General features: G+C 41.9%; 1 protein-coding gene across 1 annotated transcript in view; it reads left to right on the top strand.

The window, feature by feature from the left end:
- The window catches only part of LOC147612423 (P-loop NTPase domain-containing protein LPA1 homolog 2-like), a 37,062-nt gene extending 26,320 nt beyond the window's left edge, over positions 1–10,742 (top strand). The window contains exons 4-8 of the mRNA XM_086783026.1: positions 8,061–8,142; positions 8,285–8,788; positions 8,870–9,622; positions 9,871–9,984; positions 10,076–10,742. Of these exons, the coding sequence (XP_086639152.1) occupies positions 8,061–8,142; positions 8,285–8,788; positions 8,870–9,622; positions 9,871–9,984; positions 10,076–10,444 (1,822 nt within the window). The 3' untranslated portion in view covers positions 10,445–10,742. The remainder of the gene's footprint in view (positions 1–8,060; positions 8,143–8,284; positions 8,789–8,869; positions 9,623–9,870; positions 9,985–10,075) is intronic.
- The last annotated feature ends 7,767 nt before the right edge of the window (positions 10,743–18,509 follow it).

Here is an 18,509-nt window from a genome sequence, read left to right as displayed (position 1 = left end):
AGGTGCATAACATAGCATTCTAGAGTATCTTTGTAGTCCTGAATCTGGATTGGAAGCATCTCCACCTTTCGATCCCATACTTGCCTTCCCGCAGGTAGACGTACCTCATAGGTATGATCGCTGGGTGTCGTATCAAGACTCAATTTCTGCACAAGTTCGTAGTTAACAAAGTTGTGTGAGCTGCCAGATTCTAGAAGAATTTGAATTTTATGGCCCCACACTTCTCCATAAACTCGGAGAAGATCATGCAAGCCAAATACTTTAGAGTTGAACAGACAATCAGAACATGCACTAGGGCGAGAAAGTACAGTAACTGACGTACCTGTCAAAGACAACTGGTTAGCTACCTTTGGCTTGGGTCTTGCGTTGGTCTTGGCACCCTTTTGCTTTGGGCACTCGTTACGCATGTGTCCTTTTTCTTCGCAGATAAAACAACGTCCTTCCTTCTTGAGCTTTAAAGCTCTAAGGAGTCGTTTCTTCTTCGTTGGTGTCGAACTTGAATTCTTCGAAGGTTGGTCCGAAGACTTTCCTTAAGTCGTGTTAGCCATGGGTGCAGAGAACTTTCGTTTTTATGCTTGTTCCCTTGCTCGGTAACGGGTTTCGACTTGGAAGAGACCATTGTATCATCATAGATACGAGCTGAATGAATGGCTTCGTCCAATGTTTTGCATTTGTTATTTTTAACTTGTAAACGATATGAGTCTGGTAAACCAGCTTCGAAGAACTCCAAAAGAGTAGTGGGATCCATCTTTGTAGCTTTCATCTGCAAGCCCCTAAACTTCTGGAGATAGACCTCATAAGTGAGGTGCTGCGAGGTCATGGTCAAAGCTGTAAACCGGGCAACAACATCATAATCATCCTCTTTCTTGAGGAATTCCTTCTTGAAGACGTCTTCGAATTGTGCCCAAGTTGTTGGCTTAGGGTTGCGTTCCTTCCACTAAAGCAAAGCTTTGCCTGAGAGGAAACCTGCTGCTAACTGGATCTTTTTTCCATCATCATATGGATGAAACTGAAAATGGACCTGCCACTTATGTAGCCAAGTGTCCACGATCTCCTTGGTACGCTGCTTTTGCTCGCCCCCGAACGGTTCCGGAGTAATGTTGGGGCCTAAAGTAAGGTATCCATACCCGAAAGAGTAGAGAGGGTAGTGGTCAAGAGAGAGATGGAGTTCTGCAAGATCTGGGCGGCGTGTACCTGTCGTTCCGAAGAAGCAGCTTCGGTAACTACTTTGAACTCTTGGAAATCTGATTTTGACACACAATTCGTCAAAAAGATTTGGCATCGGTATCTTCCGTAGTAGCCGGCAAGCCTTCGCGTTCGACAAGGGGCTCCAACTCTGATTCTTGGGTCGACATCGTGAAGAGGGTAAGTGGAGAGAAAATTCGATCTTTGCACAATAAAAGTGCAAGGGAACTTGAGAGCTTGAAAACTTGAGAGAGGTGTGGCAAGAAGCCCACTTAAGGGGTTTATATAACTATCCCCAAAAGCTACTTGAGCTTTTGCTTTAAAATATATATATATATATATATATATATATATATATATATATATATATATATACGTGGATATATATATTCTGTTTTCTTAATTAAAAAACAAACACCTTTAAACCTTGGAGGGGGCTTTAAACCTTTTTTAAAAAAAGTTTTAATCTAAAAAAAACAAAAGCGCCGAATGCTTTTTGGTTTTTTTTTCCCTTCCCTCTTGGATTAGCGTCGCCGGCTGCCAGCGTGAGCCTGCGGTCGCCCACCTTGCTGTTGTCGCCTCATGTATTGCCGACGCCGCCTTCGTGCAGGTTTGCGTGGTTGTCGGCGCCAGCTTGCCTGCGTAGCATGACCCCTTGCGTAGGCCTGGCCACAAGGCGTGGCCCCTGCGTAGGCCTGGCAAGCCGGCAGGCGCCAGCCGGCGTAGGCCTGGGCGCCTGCCGGCCTGGCCTAGCCGCCTGCCTGTGTAGGCCTGGACGCCTGCGTAGGCCTGGCCAACTACCTGCGTAGGCTTGGCCTACTGCATGCGTGCGCCTCCAACAACCACACGACCAGCATGCGACCGCCCTTCAACAGCACACGACCAGCACACGCATGCGACCTTGCATAGCCAATCCATCACTTCTCTCGCTCTCTCTCTCTCTCTCGTTCAACCAAAACAAACGAACATGCTTTTTTTCTGTTTTCTCTCACTTGAAACTGTTTATACAGGTCAAAACATCTTTCCTCTTCTTTGCAAAGCAAACAACCCTTTCTAGACCACAATCGCTATCATCACGGGTTTCTAGGATGCAAAAACAACATACTGAATCTGAAAAACAGCAGTATGCACAGAAAAACAGCAAGCTTTTTGAACACATACCTTTCTTCGACCTCATCTTCTCTACCTACCGACTTGCTCGTTCACGAGGCATGCTCTGATACCACTGTCAAATCCCCACCGGATCTCCTCGTGGAACGCTCCTGGTACGCGACTGGAATCCTGTGAACAAACAAACAACAAGGGGGTGGAGGCTTGACTCACCTCCCAACCATGACAGCCGTGGGCAAGCCCACAGTCTTGGCTGTCCCCACCGAGCCACGAGTTGAGCTAACTAGGTTGATGTACCGACCAATCTCCTCCTCACGACGTCCTATACCGCCACGAAGCTACCCTCGCGGGCCTTGAGATTGCTGCCGGCCTCGGTTGCGTAAAGCAGGTGCACGTCTGTACTAAATCCAAGCTCCAAGACCATAGAGCTCTCACAAATCTCGCGAGACTCTATATGACTAATGACTAACCTTGGCCACCCTTTTATAGGCTCTTGGCCGGTCATCGGGCGTCCACACTTGGGTGCCCGCCTGTCCATACTTGGGTGCCCGCCCGTTAGTCTATCCCTAACTCAACTCGCCAATCAGCCTGCCCAGCTCCAACAAGCTTCCCCAAACCTCGAAGCTAGTCTTGTGTGCGTATGTCACGATTGTGACTAACTCTCTTAATCTCTCCTTAATTACTCTTTAATCCCTTATTAACTGAAAGGACACCTGTGAAGGGTCACACCCTTACACATAGGTCACTATCAAAGGACATGTCTATTCATTAAAAGGCACACCCCTAAGTCCAAAGGACATAACCGTTGACTCAAGAGCCACATGTGTCTCTTCACTTGTACCCTTTCGGTCTCTATTTAAGAAAGGCCCCTGTCTTAATGCAAACATCTCATCTCAATCTTTCTATCAACATTTGTCTTATGTTTGTTAATTAAGTCTTAATAATGTTAATAAAGCTATAAAAGCTTTACAGTCGTGCGAGCAACGCAAGCCTCAGCATGGATATTCTTGAAAATGTTACGGTACTTCTTATTGGAATCATCAGCAACAGAAGCAGCAACATGAAGCTTCCAAAGAATCACATCTTGGAAAGAAATCAGCCATATCAAGATGGGCTTACTTAGTGGCACGTGTGTCCGACCCTAGTCGAGTACTCGGTCGTGAACGCCGCGACATTGGACAAGTTTCCCCTCGCGAGCAATGCCCTACATTCAAGTCCTTGCAAGCTCTTGGTGGCAGTGTTGAAGACTTACTCATTCTCATGTTGTGCAAGAGGATCCTTGAGAGGTCTAAGAGGCGCAAACAATCTCAACCTCCCCCTTCTACATTGGAAGCCTTAATACCTGCTGAGAAAACTGAAGATTCAGAAGATTCTTGTACATGTGTGACAAATACAATGTCCACAACTCCTTTTCTTGCCGTGACCCAGGCAGAAGCGATACCCTCGTCACCGCCCGTGCAAAACGAAGTCTTTGTCTCTGACCAGATACCTGACGCCGTGGTGAATGATGATTCTTCTTAAAAAATGAAGACTCCAGTCCTCACCTTCAATGGTGCAAAGGATAAATCAGACGCAGACTCTTGCAGCATGATTTCAGTTGTTACAAATAAATCTTTGGACATAACTTGTTCCGAGAACAACTTTCTGAGCAAAGAAAAGCATATGGAAGATATTTCTTCTCAACCTATGACAACACTTGAAGACTTTTGTGTTCTAGAAAAATCAGTGGAGTCTCTTTCAGACATCCAACAGGTGGTTGTCGCCTCTCAGCCGGAAAGCGTGGCGACACAATCAGATAATCTACCAATAGTTTCACTTGAAGCAGATAAAGATTCAATCTTTTCTTGGACAAAGCTCGAAGTTCCCAATGATGTTAACAAAAGTTCTACTCAAGTTACAGATATGATTCTCATGCTTTTGGTAAAGATGAGACAAGTTGCAGATGCAGTTAATATTCAGTTTGGTATATGCAAGATTGTTATGGTCAACGATAATGCCATGACATGGGATCTAGCAGCTAGAGCTTTGGATGCAGAAGCAATTCGATCATTTCTCTTCTTCCAGAGTCTCAACAACTACTCCTGAGTCTTATTTTTAGTGGGAGGGAATGTCACGATTTTGACTAACTCTCTTAATCTCTCCTTAATTACTCTTTAATCTCTTATTAACTGAAAGGACACCTGTGAAGGGTCACACCCTTCACATGGGTCACTATCAAAGGACATGTCTATTCATTAAAAGGCACACCCCTAAGTCCAAAGGACATAACCGTTGACTCAAGAGCCACACTCCTTCCCTGGATGTGTCTCTTCACTTATACCCTTTCGGCCTCTATTTAAGAAAGGCCCCTGTCTTAATGCAAACATCTCATCTCAATCTTTCTATCAACATTTGTCTTATGTTTGTTAATTAAGTCTTAATAATGTTAATAAAGCTATAAAAGCTTTACAGTGTATAGCACACGGTAGATACACACTTTGCACATAACAATACCATGCAACTTGAACACATTTTCTATGAATTGATGTGCCACCATAGATGTTGAGTGTCTCACTTTTGTTGGTACAAAATGGGTAGCTTTTGTCAATCGGTCAACCACCACATAGATGCTATTCCATCCCCTCTTGGTAGAAGGTAAGCCGGTCATGAAATCCATAGTAATATGTGTCTTTATCCTCCGGAATGGGTAAAAGCTGAAGCAAACCATCGGGCTTGTGTGTGGGATCCTTGTTGAGTTGACAAGGCATACATTTAGCAACACATTCTTTGACTTCCCTCCATAGGCCTTTCCAATGGAAACTTTTCCTTATGGCATCATAGGTTTTGAACAAACCCACGTGTCCCGCCATGATCTTATCTATGACCTTTTTCTTGAAGGGTGAGTGGGGTACAAGATACACTCTTTCCTTATAATATAGGAGACCATTATGCAATCGAAAATGAGGTAAATCATCACAAACACCATGCTGTAATTTCTGTACTATTTGTGAAGCCTCATCATCAAGCATATATTCCTCTTGAATCTCCTCAACCCAATCATTATGCACTTTCGTGATGGCCGATAAAGAACATGTCCACATTCTAGAGAGTGAATCTGTCACCACATTCTCCTTTCCCTTCATATATGTGATCTCAAAATCATATCGTTGAAGGGTAGTCAATTATCTTCTTTGCTTAGGTGAGAGGTTTGATTGAGATAGGAAGAATTGAAGAACCCTATGGTCACTTTGCACATAGAATTTGCTTCCATAAAGATAGTGATGCCACTTCTTGATTGCGTGCAAAATAGCAATCAAAACTCTTTTGTGCCGCTGCATCTAAAAAGAATGCTTCTTTCTTCAACTTATCCGTCAAAGAAGCCGCTATATGTGCATATCTCTCAATGAACCGGCAATAGAACGATGAGAGACCTAAGAATCTCCTTACTTGAGTGAGTTTGGTGGGAGTAGGCCAATTCTTTACACATTCCACTTTCTTGGGGTCCACCTTTATGCCATCAATGCTCACAAGGTATTCCACCTCTTTTGCCATGAATGTATACTTGGTTTCTTCAGCATACAAGTGGTTGGCTCTCAATGGATCAAATATCTCCTTCACATGAACCAAGTGCTCCTCTTCACTCTTGCTATACACCAAGATATCATCGAAAAACACCAATATAAACTTGATGAGAAATGGTTGTAGCACTTTGTTCATCAATGCTTGAAAAGTGGCCGGTGCATTACATAAACCAAACGGCATCACCATGAAATGATATAGACCTCTTTCGGTATGAAATATTGTCTTGTGCTCATTCCCACTTTTCATTCTTATTTGGTGGTAGCCGGACCGTAAGTCAATCTTGGTGAAGAACTTGGCATCCTTCAATTTATCCAAAAGATCATTAATTCTTGGGATTGGGTACCTATTCTTGATGGTAATTTGATTAACATCCCGATAATCAATGCACATTCTAAAAGTCTCATCCTTCTTCACCAATAAAACGGGCAATGCAAATGGCGATTGACTCTGTTCCACCCATTCTTGGGATTGGGTACCTATTCTTGGGATTGGGTACCTATTCTTGATGGTAATTTGATTAACATCCCGATAATCAATGCACATTCTAAAAGTCTCATCCTTCTTCACCAATAAAACGGGCAATGCAAATGGCGATTGACTCTGTTCCACCCAACCAATATCAATGAGCTCTTTAACTTGCTTTGCCACTTCATCTTTTTTCACTTTTGACAACCTATATTGCGATTTGTTGTCCGGCCTTGCATTTGGCTCCAACTCAATTGCATGATCAACCTCAACTCAATTGCATGAGTGGCAAGCACTTGGGCATATGGAACATGTCTTCATACTCTTTAAGTAACTTCTTCATGTCCTCATGTGTAACTTTGCTATTGTCTTCATCCTTACAAAGCTGCAAAACATACATATAGCCACTCTTCTTCAATTCACTCTTGAGTTGTGTGCTATTGATCAAGGTTAACTTTGAGGTGCCAAAACCATGCAATGTAATGGTCTCCTTTCCATGCATAAACCTCAAAAAACCTTGTTTCAAATTCATGGAAAAGGTTTCAAGAGTTGATAGCCAATCACACTCCAAAACCATATCAATGGGTCCCATATCGAGCACTGGCAATTCAGCTTTGCAAGTGTACTTTTTTGAGAGCATCAATTTCACATTTTTGCAAATCATTGTGGAATCCATGCTATCCCCGTTTGCTACTTCAACTTTTCTTTTTATTGCCAATGCATCCGGGTACAATTTTAGATTTCCCAATGACTTGTAGTTCACAAAACTACGCGTGCTATTGCTGTCCACTTACACAAATGCATCTCTTTCCTTGACCTTAGCCTTGAATCTCAATGTATGTGTCCCTTTGCAATCGGCATAAGATTCATTGGATATGGAACAAAGAGAAGTATTGTGTATTGTGTTCATATGCATTTGTAGCACCCAAAGTATGAGGTAAGCCATCATCATAATTATGAAGATCACCAAGAGAACCACCGATAATTATGAAGATCACCAAGAGAACCACCGGGGTTAAAAAGAAACTCTCCATCCGGATCTAAAGAATAGTTGGCATCCACAAACTCACATGGCTCTAATTCTTTGTCATTAGTGTCATCTACCACCTTCGAATAAACCATATTAATCTTGACATTGCGGGCTTTGCAGTCATTCCAATGTTCCTTGCTATACTTCGGTTTTTGTCTCTCATCTCATTAATACGGTCTTCCTTCACAAATTTAGTCTTGATGACCCCATCATTAGTTGGCTTTGCACCTGCTTGTGAAGGCTTTTGCGAAGTATTTCCACCTTTGAGAGCACCCGCATTGTATGGTTTTCCACCACTACCATAGACCGTAGAAAATTTGGGTACATTTGTAGTGGTAGGAGATGGCTTTGTGAAAGCATTTGACCCATAATCCGGTCGACGGTTCACCCATGGATTTGCATACTTTTCTTCATATACTTCAGTTAAGATCATTGCATCCTTGAGAGTTGTTGGTCTTTGTGTCTTCACATCTGTCCCAATTGCATTCTTTAAGCCCCGAAATGATGCACAAGTAGAACTTGTAATGAAAGCCCTAGTTTTAAGTGTCGTTTCGCATGTCCACGGGGAAAAACCCGTTGGGATAGAAGTGCCCCTGGAGTTATCTCCTGTTCACATGTGCATACCTATAAGCTTCAGTTATTAACCTCCATGTGATAAACTCAATGGTCAACTTTAGATATCTGAATTGTACGATGTGTTGAGTTTCAGAATTCGAGAAAAGAAAGCATCAGTGACAATTTTGCTGTGTGGAACAAGCGGATGTGGCAAGTCAACCTTGTCAACTTTGCTGGTATACCGAGTACATTTTATGTTTGCATCATTTTCTGGTGAAAGCGTCACGATTAATTTTTTCAATGAAGTCGGCCTAAAGATTTTGGCTTTCGTACAGCTGCTGCTTTTACTGAATATTACTACTTACCTGATGTGTTCAGGCTAGTAGACTGGGAATTACGACAGTTGTGTCAACAGATTCAATACGGCATATGATGAGGAGCTTTGTGGATGAGAAGGAGAACCCTCTCCTATGGGCCTCCACGTATTCTGCTGGAGAACATCTTGATCCAGTAGCAGTTGCAGAGGCAAAGGCTAAAAAGATAGCAAAGAAAATAGCTAGGAGGTTGGTGAATTCTCATCTTGAGAATTCTCAGTTCTCAAGGGCTTCCTCAAATGGGAGAGAGAATGGAGTCATGCAACGAGCAAAGGAGCATTCACTCAGTGCAGAGATAGACATCAAAGGAAAGGCTCCTGTGACAATTGAAGGGAACCTCCCTGGTAGCTCAATGGAAGTGACAGTTAGCTCAAAAACAATGGCAGTACAGGGCTATAAGGCTCAGAGTGAGATGGTAATCGATAGTCTTGACAGGTTGATCACTTCATGGGAGCAGAAGTGTGAGTCTGTAATTGTTGAAGGCGTGCATTTGAGCCTGAATTTTGTGGTATGTAACAGTGGTCTTGCACTTTCTTTGTCGTGGGGATTTCTTGTTTCATGTTCTGATACTCTTTTCTCTCTTTTACAGATGGGACTTGTGAAGAAGCACCCGTCAATCATACCTTTCATGGTTTACATTTCAAATGAAGAGAAACATCTGGAGAGGTTTGCTGTTCGTGCGAAGTACATGACTTTAGACCCTGCAAAAAATAAGTATGTGAAATATATCCGTAACATTAGAGCCATACAGGACTATCAGTGCAAGCGAGCAGATAAGCACCTTATTCCAAAGGTAAACAACACAAATATGGACCAGAGTGTAGCTTCCATACATGCAACCATTTTTGCTTCTTTGCGTAGGAGAGAGGGAGGAGAGCCATACTATGATGAGACCACAAATACAGTCAAAATGGTTGATGATGAGTACAAAAACCAGTGTGCTGCAAATTCATTAGGCTCAAAGGGAATGCTTCAAGTTATACGGCGGAGAGGGTCGTCCCGTCAGCTGATGGCTCTCATGAATACTGATGGTTCAGTTGCCAAAGCCTGGCCTTTTGAGACTGCAAGAAAGCTAGCTATCCCCAATAAGAATAATGGGGAAGAAAACTCATGCTTTATGTACACAACTGAGGCTTTGGAAGTGAGCCGTGTAAATCTTCACTTTGGTAATTTTGGCCTTAGTGCTTGGCCAAATGATATGGGGGGCACAAGCTACAGTGGAAGTATAGATGGTTTAAGCTCAAGGGGGGATGGAATTGACTACCAGAGTAGTCACCGAAGTAGCCGATATGGATCATCCTGTTCAAGTTCTCCCCGTCTGGTTGAAGGAACTGAAAAAGAGGTGTGTTTTGGCTCAACAATGTTGTGTTTTAAACAGTTATGCATCATCTCCTGCATTTGTTTAGGTCCGAGAAATTTTACCTGTGTAGTTGGGATCAGCTATTAAGGACCTGGAAGTAACTGGATCTTTTACCCACTATGTCATTGAGTTTGATAAGTTGTGATTTAGTATTGTCAACCTATTTTGATTTGGGTGCATGATATTAAGTAGCCTTTTCTGCAAATTGCTGGTCTTTGTCTGGTTCACAGCTTCTCAATGAGAGTAGAGTATCCGGGAGTGATGAGGAGCAAGAGGAGGAAGTATTGGATTTTGATAGTGAAGAAGAGCTCAACGATGAAAGGGAACAGCAACATGAAGAAGATGTATGCATTTGATTTATGCATAATCATTTTTATTCAGGTAAATTTGCCCTCTTGTTAACTAATTGAAAATTGGCTGCGAGGTTCTCTACAGGTTGAGGGCTCTGTTGATGATCAAAGCATTGGTTCAGATGAGGAAGATGACTATGCTGCAGCTGCTGATCAAGAAGACAATTTAGCAGATGATGAGAGAATGGATTCGTTAGAATGTACAAGTAGGACTATTTTACGAGTTTATTCTGATAATGGACGCAAGTCGAATAAATTATTTCATCAAAATCCAGGTTCAGCTAATTATGGGCTTCCTCTCAACGAAGCTGATAGGACCCAGCACATCATTATACCGAATACCCATACTGAAGTTTCTGGCAGGGAAGCAAATGGGAAGCATCTGCATGGACGGTCTAAAAGTCTTCCTCCCCTTACAACCTACAGTAATTTTGGGACAACTCTTTTCTTATAGAAAGTACAAAGAGAGTTTAGCCCCCTCAAATCTCTTCTTGGCTTGCTATGTTTTGGGAAGTACATCTTCATAATATCCTGTTGTCCAAAGTTTTGTCGCATTTAAATTTGTTCTGTGATTGCCTGTCACCGAGGAGGCTAGCATTTTGTTGACTGCAAAGTATGTGCAAAACAAGCATTCTTATAGATGTCACTTCTTTGTGGTTACCAGTCAAAGAACTCTTACCCACTTCAGCTGTGGGTGTAGACAGAACATTGGGTTGCTTTAAACAGAATAATGGCAGAACATGTGTTTCCAACATCCTTGTGTCATCTTGTCTTAAAAACTTTTCATCAAATTTTGCCTTGAAATAAACTTCGTTTCCCTCAAATTTTGCCTAGATACAGCGTTGCATCTCATGGAGCTTCATAAATTGCTGCCCTGTAGGTCACCCACCTTGTAGCTGACTATTGGCTTGGTTTTGGGGAACCAAAAGGACAACATAAAATTTGATATGTAAGGTTGCCCCCTACTATGGTTGGGGGCTAGAGAAAAAGAGTGGACTTTGAATGAAGAGAGTGCAAAATGATATCCACATCACGTGGGGGGCAATCCAAGATTGTTTGAAAAGAACCGTCCTCTTAAACTGACCCCAAAGAGAAAAGACAGCCTTCTAAAAAGCAAAATAAGTATCGGGGTGAGGTTTTTTGTATGCAGGGGTCTTATCGCCCAAAGATTATAGTGATGGTGTGCTATAAGAGTTGTGCTACAAGTTCACTAGGATTTGGTGGATGTACTCCTTCAGTAGATGGAAGGAAAAACTAGAAGTTCTCACTCGGAACTACAGTGGTTGCAACAACACATACCCACAAGCTCCCAAGTCCTTGAAGTACTTTTGTGGCATTTAATAGCGAATAATTCTCGAATTCGAAGAGGAACTTTTTGATCATTGTCTTTCCTCTTTCTCTCACAGAATGAAAATCTGTTTTGGCTCTTCCACCCTTGGTGGATGCTTCAATATAGGCTTCTTTGGGGTAACACAAAGTAGTAACACGAGATGCAGGACCAAGATCTGATTTAGCTAAAAGAAGCGTGGATTTGGTTTTAAACCTGAAGTTGCACCAATCATCCTTGAGCCAACATCACCACTAAGTAGATGGTTATGCTCTTCAACTCCTTTCCACATGTAGGCCACTTCCACTACTTCCTACGTGTTCTAAATATTAGTGTGTGCGCTAGCTTATTCTTGAGCAATGTGCAACACTAGCTTTTAGCAAGGAAAGAGAGATGTTGACGAGGCATCAAGCTTCCAAAGTATGTTAATATATGGACTATATATATTCTTATTAATGTGGACTATATATATTCTTAGATTATGCTAAGTCTACTAGTAAGTAAAAAGAGAGGTGGAAAAAGTTAAGAGACATTGAGGGCTACTATCTAATTTGACGATAAAGTAGCTTTGCACATTGGTATTATCATTGCTAATGACCTAATGCAAGTGCATTGTTGGTAGACTGTAAGCCACTTTTGTAAATTGTGGGTGTGGGTTTTGTGTCTTCATAGTTAAAGCATAGCAATTTAAGGAAGGTATGTGACATTGAATGAATGATTTTCACAATAGTTGTGTTGTGCATGGGCATAAGGCTACAGGTGTGCCCAATGTAAAAGCTCTTTTTGGTGTAAACTCCAACATATTGCTTTTTTCAAGTCTTATAATTCTGCTTTCTTTGACTCTGTTCATGCAGCTTGTGTGTAGCACCCTGGAACAAGGGTTTTGTATTGACTTTGGGCCCATATAAAGAATTTGGAAAGTAGTAGACTAGGCCTAGCATAGGGTGAGAAACTTCCTAACCCGTATTAGTTCCAAAGACACTATCGATTTCATAGAAAGTTGTGACAAAGGGCTTGTAAGAAAGCCAACGCCCACATCCAAGCATCATCTCAAAGAATTTATAGAAGTCGAGAGTTGGCATGTCTTAAAAAATGACCAATCTATGGTTGTGGAAGTATTTGACCATGTCGTAAAGATCTATCTCTGTTGTACTAGCGGGACTTTCATTGTGATCAAAGACTAACTACTCTTTGCTCATCCATATTGGCTGTTGGGCTCCTCCTCAACAAGGATAAGGATGATGAGCTGGAAGACGCGGCATATGGCTACTATATAAAGGGGTTGGGGACCTTACAGTAGTAGAGGTCATTAAAGTTCTTTATCCAGAGTCGCAACTCCGTGCTGGGATGAGGGCTGTGGGGGCCTCAATGTATGGGAAGTTATAGACAGGGCATGTGGCTATTATACACGGTTCAGGGATCTTAGAGTAGTAGAGGTCAGTAAAGTTCTTCTTCTAGGGTCGCATCACCATGGTGAGGGGTGTGGGGCCATCAATTTATGGGAAGTTATAGACGGGCCCTTTTCCTTCCTCGTGCAAAAACTAGTGCCAAGACCATCTTCTTTTTATTCTTTTGATTGGCATATACTTGGGGTCAATGTGCACTCTCTGGGTGCGGCCATGTATTCCTGCCTCACATCGAACTTCTCAAAGATAGGTCTCAAAAAATGATTGTCAAAATTATCTAATAATATTGGATGGTATCCAATCAAGCCTAAACATACCATCCATGAATAGTCAATCTAATTCCACAGTCTTAACATTTTCTTTAGTTAGAATGAAATGAGTCATCTTTGTCAATTTATCAACTACTACCTACACAAAATCGCGTCCCTCTATGTCCTAGTAGTTTTATAACTCCCTTTCCCATAGCTCAATTCCCTTTCCCATAGCTCAATTCAAAATCGAACTCTTGTCATCTCAGTCCATCATCTAGCCTTCTTTCTATGAAGATCAAGGTAGTTACAAATCCACTATTCAAAATCGAACTCTTGTCATCTCAGTCCATCATCTAGCCTTCTTTCTATGAAGATCAAGGTAGTTACAAATCCACTTGATTATTAGTTATAATTCAAATAAAGCACTATAAAAATAGTGTCACCATTTCTTTAAAGCAGGAATGACGAAAAAAAAGCAATAATGATTGAAAAATTTAGCACTATCCGAATTATGCCTTCATTCCTCCGGAACTAGCTCTTTTTATGACTTCTTCAAAATGGTCATGGGATTGGCTACGGCCTTTGGTACACTCTAGGTTCCCTTATTGGTTCTATGATGGAATCTGGAATAGGATCTAGGATACGCTTAGGGAAGGTTAATGGTTTGTACTTGACCACTAGCTCAAGTGCTCACTCTAGTTCACCTTGCACCTTCCTTACAAGCACCTGGGCTTGTTTTATTTGTTTCTTCTCTGGATTTATTCTCTTTTAGAAGAGTTGGTTTGAGCAAGAGATTGTCCATTGTCTTTGTGAGGGAGGAAGCTTCGAAGATATCATCCAAACCACTTTAGATGATCATGATTTCATCTCCCTTGACAACGGATCGTGCATTGCGTTTCCATGTTCTCTTGAGATTTTCTTCTTTTAGAGCTATGGTTCTAGTCCTTTAGCCTTTTCAAGGGATATTTCAGCCTTTGGGGCTTGCACCTCATGCTCTTTAGTTGGTGACTTCAAAGTTAAAGCCTGAGCTTTCTGCTTCTTAGGTGCCTTGAATGTTTCCTTGGGTGGTGGCAACTCCCCTGTCTTGGCCTGTAGCCTTGTGATGGCATTAAGAGGGACTGTATTATGGTTAAGGCGTATGTGGTTGCTACTGTAATCGAGGTGATTGTCACTCTTAGGTGCCTTGAATGTTTCCTTGGGTGGTGGCAACTCCCCTGTCTTGGTCTGTAGCCTTGTGATGGCATTAAGAGGGACTGTATTATGGTTAAGGCATATGTGGTTGCTACTGTAATCGAGGTGATTGTCACTCTTTTTTTGGGACAATCCTTGAAATCACGTATGAATCCACACTAGTAAGATGTGCTTCGGTATGAAATGAGGTTAGGGTTTGACAATGGATTGGAGGATGGAGTTGGGGTACTTTGTGTGATGGATCTATGAGGACACTTAGCAACACAATGCGGACCCTTGCTATGGAGTCCTTACAATGAAACATTGAGGAGGTGGCCTGCATCATATGTTATTAAAGTATGTCGCCTTTGTTGCACCATAGCTTCGAAAACAAGGAAGCATAGTCAATGGATGGGGGTAGTTTTAGATATCCATATAAATTGTATTACTAATATATTTGGATATCTATATAAACCGTATTTCTCATATGACTCATATCTCTCATGTTTAGGGACTCTTCTCTGGTAAAGCCATGGAGTAATGTTGTATTGGTGCGGTTCCAAGAGGAACCAGTTGAGGTGGTAGTATCGGGGGGTGGGTCGGTGGTGGTCTATACATAACTCTTTGAATACAATCTGATAAATGTGGACACTAAATTATATGTGCCAAAATGGAGAAGCATTTGGTATTGACGATTGGGCTACTAGTGTTTGATTTGGCACAAGGAGCATAGTGGCAAGTTTTCGTGGTACCAGCAATGGGTTGTATCATGGTTCCCATGGCATTGGCAATGAACATAATACTATTGTTTTCTAGGTCTTAACAAACACTCCATGCTTGTATGATGCTAGCAATGATAGATTGCACACCAAACCATCTCTCTCTGCTCTGTGAGGAATAAATGTGGATGTCCCTCTTGAGGAACTAGTTGGGGGGCTAGCATTGGGGTTGCCGCCCTTGGGGCTTGGCTATACCACTGCTAGCCTATACAGTTGATCCCATTTTCTATCAACTTATACATGCTCATGTCCTTGTCACTGCTGACCACAACCAACAAGTAGCCCAATAAAACTACTCTTATATGATAATCAGACATGTCTCTTTTATTGTACCCTTAGAGACGAGTGTTCCACAAAACACCTAATAACAAGCACAAACAGTGCAAGTAAGAGTCTCATATTCTAAAGGAGCCCACTATAGAAGCTTCTTCACCACGGAAATAAGTTCCAATTCTCCGTTCAGTATCCAAAGAAGTTTGATCAAATTTATGAGGCTATGGGAAGGATTGATGATCCCATTAAGATATCAGACTTTGCCTTGAAGGCAAAACAGACCAGTGGTTTAGGTCTTCAAACCCACATGAAAAAAGGCCAGTTTATGAGGTCTTGAGACACACATTCATTGTGGGATTCTCACCCGGTGGAGCCAGATGGAGCCCCATCCCACAACTCTATACTATTAAACAAGTGGAGGGAGAAACACTGCAGAAATATACTGCTAGAACCAAGTATCTCCACATGAGATGAAACCCTTGCGAGATAGACTAAATGACTTATCACTCATTGATTGATTTATGTGATTGATCTCAAGAGCAAGAGGCTTCATGACCATCTCTACAGGTCAAGACACTACATCTTTGATATGAGTGTTTCCGGATGGCAATATACCTAGTAGAAAATCTACAAGATAAGAATGTAGAATTTATCCACACCCGAACCAAGAGATGCCCAACCAGCACAGCTAGAGTCCTAAGCCTGGTCTTCATGGCTATCATGGCCGAGTGAAGTGAATCTTCATGGATGGGAAAGTTGAGGCTAGGTGATGCCGAGAGGTTGAGGAAGTGATCTTCCTTGTTAAAGAGTGTATAATTCTTGAATAGGTGGCATCACGTGACGAGGTTGGACACGATTGGATGGGATCCAATCGAGTACAAGAGTGTGGTGTCCATAAAGGAGATGACTTGGTCAAAGAAGAAAAGGGTCGTGAGGGTGGTTGCCATGTATTGATGATGCGAGTTAGGATGGGTTGGTTGAAGAAGAAAAGGATGGCAAGGGTTGGTTGTCGTATTGTATTCATGCGAGTTAAGATGGGTTGGTTAAAGAAGAAAAGGGCGGTGAGGGGTTGTTTGTTGTGTTGTATTGATGTGAATTAAGATGGTGTCGAAGTTGAGGATTGAGATAAGGTATGATAAAAAGATATTTGATTGAAGTAACTAAAGGGTTAGGATATAGTTCTAAGAGTAAGGGTATCCATGGGAGATTGGCTCATGGTTGACGAGGTGTGGAGGTCGATGAATGTATAGCTTCCTTTGGTGGTTCCCTTCCAATGGGATATCATCTGAGGAAAGGGTTTCCACTTTATGGATTTTGTCATATGTTTGGGTGATGAAGTCTTCTTTGTGCTCAAACTTTGTGGTGAAGGATTTCTTGGTAAGCTACTTTCAATTGAGCGTCCCCTTTGGTTATGGCTTGTTTGTACTCCTCATCATGGAATTCAGTGAGAGATTTGGTTGACTCATTAGTTGCAAAGCAAGGGCAGCATCACACTCCTTTGCAAATTTATTAGCCTTACGCACCACTTGGGCTTCTTTTTCTTTAGCTTGGTTCAGCTCATCTAGGAGTTGCTCTCTTTGTGCTTCATGTGGTTGACTAATTGCTATTGATGGCCTTGAAAGGATTTGAGCTCATTTGAACTCCAAGGCCTCAAATCTGGGCTCCCCGCATACTCTGTTTTTTGCACACAAAACAAAGGATTAATTTGCTAATTTATGATTAATCACTATTAATCAATATTTTTTGGTATAATTGAGGGTCCAAGTTAACCATTAGGTATCTGATACAGATCCTTATAACTTCAGAGATGGTTTGTTACTCCAACCATTCCGTACAAATTGGTTACCCTTGATTTAATGTAATTTCTAATGATTTTATGCTGATAAATCTGTTGTAATCATCTCCTAAACACCAAATTGAGTTGTAAAAAGGGTAGAAAACTGCCCTTGAATCTTGAAATTGGATCAAGAGGTAAGAACCCCTTCACATTATCATGAGTACGGCACAAGAAATAGCCAAATTTAATGGGGAGCATTTCTACACATGGCAAACAAAAACCATGTATCTGCTCATGAGGAAAAATCTGTGGGGACTAGTTGAGGGAAGAGATGAATGCCCAAAGGTGAGAGGGAAAAGCACACCTAGACTCTATACCAAGTTTCCCTCTTACTTGATAGTCCGTGACCAGTGCCTCAAGTCCCTAAACTCATAGTCCTTGTTGACACACACTCTCTCTGTGTTCAAGGCTACTACAATTGCCCGTGACCTTGACTAAAGTGCTCATACATACATCTACCACATGGCCTACATCATCGGTGGCTCAGAGGTGGTTTTACTCTGTTGGGGCAGGTTACATTGGGTTGTGGGGTTTCTCTCTCTCTCTCTCTCTCTCTCTCTCTCTCTCTCTCTCTCTCTCTCTCTCTCTCTCTCTCTCAGAAAAGATGATCCGACTCCACTTCCTTAGGAGCCTCCATGAAGTTTGCCGATATCATTCCTTCTCCACTAGGTTAGCTATAGTAGCAGCCTCTTGCCATGTGTCATGGCTTTCCACAGTTGTGTTGGCAAGTGAAGGTCCTTCCTCCTACTCTGCCTCTTCCTCGTCCTCGTCCCCTCGAGAGAATCCTCCTCGAGTGAAGAATGCTTTTTCTTCTCCTGCTGTTGAGTCGAACTGATTCTTCTCTATACCTCTGCTCTCTTGCTCTAGTAGAGCTCATTCTATCTCGTGTAGCTTCAATTCAAGTACATTCTTTAGTGTTGCTACAATGTTTTCATATTCACCTTTGTCCACACTCTTCAGAAGCACTCCTAGTGCCTCATCATCTTCTACCTTTTTGCCAATAGCTACCAGTTGTTGCTTAATGCTTTTATATCTGTTCAAGTATGTGATTAAAGGTTCACTTTCCTTCACATCCAATTTGTAGAATTGCATTAACAGATTTATCTTTGAATTTTTAGCTTATAGAATTGCATTAACAAATTTATCGTTGAATTTTTAGCTTGTGTGTGCCAAATAATTTATTGATTTCATCCCATGCATCTTTTGCCCATTGTATCCCTGTGATGTGATGAATGATTTCATCATTTAAACTGATGAGGGGAGGTGTTGAAATATACAAGTGAATAGGGGGTGTGCAGGAACAAGCCCTTGGCTAGAGGCTATAAAAGAGAATCTGTAAATGTGAGAGAACCTGTGAAAAGGTGAGAAGAATCTACTGGGAGAGAATAAAGGGTAGCATGAGGAGATTTAGGAGGTGTGGAGATATTTTGGGAGAGGTGGAGAGAATCAAGCAAAAGAGGTGGAGTGAATCAAGGA

This window comes from Cibotium barometz, chromosome 45, assembly GCF_041138505.1.
Source record: "Cibotium barometz isolate CiBa-2024 chromosome 45, ASM4113850v1, whole genome shotgun sequence".
Taxonomy (NCBI): Eukaryota; Viridiplantae; Streptophyta; class Polypodiopsida; order Cyatheales; family Cibotiaceae; genus Cibotium; species Cibotium barometz.
Note: the sequence above shows the minus strand (reverse complement) of the source record. Positions and strands in the feature narration are given on the sequence as shown.